The sequence below is a fragment of the Sciurus carolinensis genome, chromosome 6 (genome assembly GCF_902686445.1).
Source record: "Sciurus carolinensis chromosome 6, mSciCar1.2, whole genome shotgun sequence".
NCBI classification, from domain to species: Eukaryota; Metazoa; Chordata; class Mammalia; order Rodentia; family Sciuridae; genus Sciurus; species Sciurus carolinensis.
In genome coordinates this window covers 63,577,390-63,583,389 of record NC_062218.1, presented here as the reverse complement: position 1 = coordinate 63,583,389, position 6,000 = coordinate 63,577,390, and the positions used below count along the sequence as shown (strand labels likewise).

The 6,000-nt window shown below is 39.9% G+C and overlaps 1 protein-coding gene across 1 annotated transcript in view; it reads left to right on the top strand.

Annotated features, from left to right (window-relative positions):
- Positions 1–467: 467 nt before the first annotated feature.
- Tbca (tubulin folding cofactor A) overlaps positions 468–6,000 on the top strand; it is an 80,882-nt gene continuing 75,349 nt past the window's right edge. Inside the window, exon 1 of the mRNA XM_047555945.1 lies at positions 468–625. Coding sequence (XP_047411901.1) covers positions 471–625 — 155 coding nt within the window. The 5' untranslated portion in view covers positions 468–470. The remainder of the gene's footprint in view (positions 626–6,000) is intronic.

The following is a 6,000-nucleotide window of genomic DNA, read 5'->3' as shown; positions in this document are numbered from 1 at the left end:
CACATTACCTACAAAAATTTCTGCAGAGGTGTTAAAACGTAAGCCTTTTAAAATTTTTACATACCTATTTTTACTGAGTGCATGATGGTATTTATTTAAATAAACATATAGCATTTGGCCCCATTTGACACCAGAGAATGAAATCGAAAGTATCCTTAACAGTTTTTAGGTCTCCCTATTAAGCAGAAAACCCTGCAAAGCAATATCCCAGACAAAAAAATCTCTCCTGGGGCAAAGTTTCCCACAAAGGCCAGGCTGTGGAGACAGGAAAAAGTGTAACTTTTGTCCAAAATAAGAGGCTGTTCAAGCTCTAAAAGGAAAGCCTTCCGAGAGAGGGGAGTGCGGGTTCCAGGACAAGGAAGAGGGTGGAGACGGGGACAGAGCGCACAGCGCGACACCATCCCGGTGCCAGCAGTCCCGGCCCACGCCCGCCAGGTGTGGCCGGGCCGCCGGGCCGCGCCGCCCTGCGCATGCGTGCGGGGCCTACGGCAACAAAACCGCCTCCCCCGCGCCGTCGCCCTCCACTGTTACTCAGGATCTCCGCCCCTCCTTCCTGCGGCGCTCAAGGGACCATGGCCGATCCTCGCGTGAGGCAGATCAAGATCAAGACCGGCGTAGTGAAGCGGTAAGGAGCCGCGAGCGGCGCAGCCGCCTGCGCCTCCTCTGACTCGCCTCATGGCGGCTCGAGAGGACGGGCGGAGCGCAGGCCCGAGACCGGCGCCGGGCGCCAGGCCTCAGCTGGGCTCCGCGGCGGGCGGGGACCGACAGGGACCGAGCGGGGCGCGCAGAAGCCGGAGCCCGCGGACTGCGGCACGCCCCTTCCCCCTGCAGCTCCTGCATAGCCGCCCGGGTGGCGGCGGGGGTCCGCGGCGGCCCCGCCCCTCGGCGCCCCGGGCCCGGGTGCAGGGCGGCGGCCTGGAGCTGGAGGGTGGGCCGCGCCTTGGTCCCCCAACCTCTGTGTGCAGGCGCCCAGCGTCTCCTTGCTGAACTTGCCGGTGGGGAGGCGGATCCTGTGGGTTTCGTGTCCTCACGTGGACTCGAAAGCAGGTTCTGAAGTTTATAGGCACGCTGAGAGCCAGGGCCTTATCATAAAGAGACTGTGGTGGAGCCTTCCAAACATGGCTGGCGGGACTCTCAGACTTTGAGAACTGGGGCATGAACTGCCAGCACACCGTGCAAACTTCTGTGGCCTACCTATCGCCTTTCGGCTCCCTTCGAGGTTTTCCTGGAGGCTGTGGAATGCAGGTTGTCACTCCCATGGGCACGGCAGTCTTGTAATTTATTCTAATCCCAAACTGGTAGACACTTCAGTGCTCATTAAACTTTCATTGTTTCAAGAAGATCAAACTGTGATTACTTCAAGAGAAAAGATAAATAACCTTCTGATGAAGTAGGTTATTTTGCAGTAAGAAATGTATGATTATACCCACCCGGCTTTTTCCTGTTGACCCACCCTTCCTCTGTTTATCGATACTTCCATCAGATTAGGACAAACCAGAAGATAGAATAAGTTCACTTTTTAAGATGTTGCCTCTCAGTTTTGGCATATCATCACACTGTACTTCCCTGGAAACTTTCCTTATTACTAAGGCAGTAAGGAGATAGTGTGAATAGTCGTTAAATGCACAGCCTTATCTGAAGGGAGACTCTTTGGGTTCAGATTTTGATTTTGCCCATTATTGTGTGCTCTGGAATATATTACATTGCACTGTTCCTCTATTACCTCATTTGTAAAGTAAGTACCCATGTCATGCGGTGGTTACAAGAAATGTCTGCTATACTGTTTAATTCAGTGTGTGGCAAATAACCAGTGGCTATGTTCATGAATAATACTCTAAACCTCAGTTTCTCATCTATAAGATAGGAATAATGAAATTGGAAAAAAGAAACCAAACTTGTCTAAGGTCATACTGCAAGTTAGTAGCAAAGCAAAGAAATGAAACAAGGTTTCTGATCTTCAACTTTCTACTTTAAGCTATTATGCTCTAGTAAAGAATATTAAAATTTGTGATAACGAGATATGAGATGTGTATATGAAAAATACAAATAGTTCATACCATCACTTAGCCCAGAGTTGCTCTTTTGCTAGACTTACTTTGGTTATGTCCTTTTAATATATCTGGCAGAAGTATCAGGGTATATTGGAGAATTCTTTGGACTGGCAATCATGAGAAATGGCTTGTAATGGTGGTTTTCCTATATAACTTTGACATTTCTCATCCTAATGATCTCTTATAAAAGTATTCAAGTAGTTACATGCTTGCAGTATGTATTCTAGAGAAAATTCAGTCATTTAGATAATGATGAATTCTCAAGTACTTATATAAACTGTTTGGAAACAGTTTTGTTTTCAGTTTATTTTCAATAATAGAACATTATCAAACTTTACCTTTGGCATACTTTGTACTTCAATAAACTTATAATTTTTATGAAACCCTTTCATAATTTGCCATAACCTCAAATTGCTTATAAATTAATGGAAATGTCTATCATACATTTCTTTCATGGTTTTTCTGTTAACATTTTGGTGCAGAGTTTCCCCTTAGGTACTATAAAATGTGATGCATTTTTTCTAAATATAAAATTTGTTTTAGTTGTATGTTACTCAGTTGGTTAGATTAGAACCATCTAAATCCATAAATATTATTACTCTTACTTTTCTCCTGAAAGTTATTTTACTATGGCTTTTTCCATCTTTTGCTTTATTATCCTGTTTTTAAAAATATACATTTTATATCACTGAAGGAAAAAAAAGAGGTAGATATGACAACTTTTTAATAATTGTTGGGGCTTAATGATCTTGGGGCTTCTTTATATTCTTCTGTGCATATGCTTAATATTTTCCATAATAAAAATTGCTTTGAAAGTATGCTTTCCCCCTTCTCCTTTCTCCAAATTTATTTTCAAAGACTTGTGATATTAGTTTCACACTTCAGACATGTTCTTGGTCACAGTGATTCTGCTCGTTAGGCTTTTAAAGCAATAGTGTAAGAACTAAGAACTAACTACTGTTTTCAATACCCTTTTTGTGGAAAAATAGTCTTTTACCATAACCTCATTTCTCTTTTGAAGTTACAATTTTATTTGGAAGAAGAAATTTGAAGCCATCAGTCATGCCCCCCAGTTCCTTTAGTTTTCTCTCCAGAAGTCGAGAGCTACTGGAAATTAAAATTTAGGTGGCTGGGATTGTAGTTCAGTGGTAGAGTACTTACCTAACATGTGGGAGGGGTTAGGTTTAATCTAGGGACTGCCAAAAAAAGAAAGGGGGAAAAATCAGGTGTTTGTGTTTGAGTTCAGTTGAATAGGTTATACTGGAAAGAGTGAGTTCTTAAAATTTAGTGTTGAATCCAATCTACTAGAACATTTGAGGTGATTCAAAAGTTCCCAGTGTGGACTTTAGGAAGAGGTCTGGACAGGTGGCTTGAATGTTAGGGAAATAACTAACTAACTAAATAAGTAAATAAATAAAGATGGTGTTTGGCATCAAGGAGATAGACCAAGGAGTAAAAGATGGTCACTTATGAAGGCATCACTATGGAATCCATGTTAGAAAGAAAAGTAGTAGTAGTATTTTAGGTAGAAGATAGAAAAATTGGTGGAAGTGCCCTGGTCCTCCAGGAACTTTTGTCAACTTTTACAGTAATAAGGCAAAGAATCTAATCTCTGGAAATAGGTTTCAAGACAGATTAGATCATTAGTAACAAGGAAAGAGTCCATGAGACTGGCCTGATGCTGAGCCTCTGACCCATTGGGCTCCTTAAGTATTGTCCTCCCAGCAGCAAGATTATTATTTGAGGGCTAATTCTGATTGTAAAATCAGAGATATGTGTACTATAGGCTGAATGGGAATTATACAGTTTCTTTGAGCAGTGACCTTTGTTAACATGTAACTCATTGGTACAACTTGAACATCTCTAATTGGAAACATTGAAATTCTCTGAAATCTAAAACGTTTTGAATGCCAACAGGACACTCAAAAAGTTTTGGATTTTGGAGCATTTTTTGATTTCTTGATTTGGGAAGTTCAACAGGTAAAGTCTGTGGAAATATTCCAAAATTCTGAAAAAACTCTTAAAATCTGAAACTTTTTTTTTCTTTTTAATATATGGGTGACATCAATTGTCCTAATTTGCTTGGAACTGAGGGGGTTTTCCCAAGATGTGGAACATTCAGTTCTAAAATTGGGAAAGTTCCAGGCAAACCAGGATGATTGTCCATTTCTTTTGTAGTTAGCTTGCATAGTTCTGTTTTGTGTGTACTATGATTTGTGTGGAGGCTGTTTATTGGTAGTACAACTGTGAGTTGTGCATTGGGCCATACTTAAATGTAGGTGGGTGTGGTGATGCATACCTAGAATGCCAGCAACTCCAGAAGCTAAGGCAGGAGGATCACAAATTTGAGACCAGCCTCAGCAACTTAGCGAGACCCTGTCTCAAAATTTAAATGGGGATGGGGATGTGGCTCCGCAGTTAAGTACCCCTGGGTTCAATCCCTGATATGTATGTATGTATGTATAACCAACCAAACAAAAAAAGCCTTAAGTGCATGGTACAAATATGAATTATTGCCAGAATAGCCTTTTTCTGTATTAATGATTTAGAAAATAATTGTCACTGAAATGGAAGAAAATAAGGAATTGATGTTTCCTATCTGTTGGTTTGAGCCCAAAAAAGAATTGATGTTTTCTAAAGGGGATATTTTAGCTAAATGACTTACATTCACTATAGGTTTCCAAGTAGGATTTGTGTTTAGGAAAGTAGTTTGTTACTAGACTTGTGGTAAATTCAAAAAATTCTTCTGCAAGAAAAAAATAAATAAATAAACTGCTTTCATTAATTTAACATGAATGGTTGTTTAAAGACTTTTTTAAAAAGCCAACTTACTCTGAATAAAGCCTGCTAAACTAGCCCACTGCAGGGTGAATTAATTGATTAAAAATGCTTTCTTAAATATATCTTTTTATAGCCATTTTAGGTTGGTAATGGTTTAAAATCCAGTGTGAACAAAGAATGTTAGGGCATTGAAAATAGCACTGACATTGGCCCATAGTTTTCCTCTGATTAAATGAAAGTGACACCAGTAGATTAGAGTGAGACTAGGACAATTCACACTGCAATTGTGTTAGTTTAACTTTAACAATCTTTTAACACTCTTGTTTAAATGTAGCTGACATACCATAATTACAAATCTACAAGCCTTGATTATAGAATTTTACATCATGAACCTGTGGGGAAATTGTATTGATTTTTTTTTTTTTTTTTTTTTTTAATAAAGCAAGCCCTATTCCCAAACTATGGCATCTTCCCAAGTTTGTTTATACCTACACTTCTGGTATAGAATTGTGTATGGCTTACACACACACACACATGGATGCACTGCACTGTAACAGGAATTAAAATCAACATAAAAGTATATAAACTTTCTAATATTTGTTCAGTATATATTATACAGATATATAAAGTGAAAATGCAAATGACACCTATACTAGGTAGACATACAGTTATTTCCCCTCAGCTTTAGCTGTTTATATACTTCCTGTATTTAAAGTAATGACGGATGGGGCATGGTGGTGCAGGCCTGTAATCACAGCAACTCAAAAGGCTGAAACAGGAGATTGACAAGTTCCAGACTAGCCTCAGCAACTTAGTGAGACCCAGTCTCAAAGTAAAATAAATATAAATAGGACTGGAGATGTAGGTTGGAGATAGAGCACTCCTGGGTTCAAGTTCCACTACCAAAAATTAAAAAAAAAAAAAAAAGATGGGTAGAAATGTGAACAATGGTGAACAAATATTAAGAAAAAGTTAAGGATATTGCTTTATAATTTATTCCCATAGGCTTTGCTAACCATATCTTTTCTTGTACTCATACACCCCCCCTTTTTTTTTTTGAGTGAGAGTAAGTTCTGCCAGAATGACCAACTTCTTAGCTTGCTCCTTTTGGAATTTCTGTAATGTATCCAGTTCTCCAAAGTGGTGGTCAGAGGTAGTGTCAAAGTGA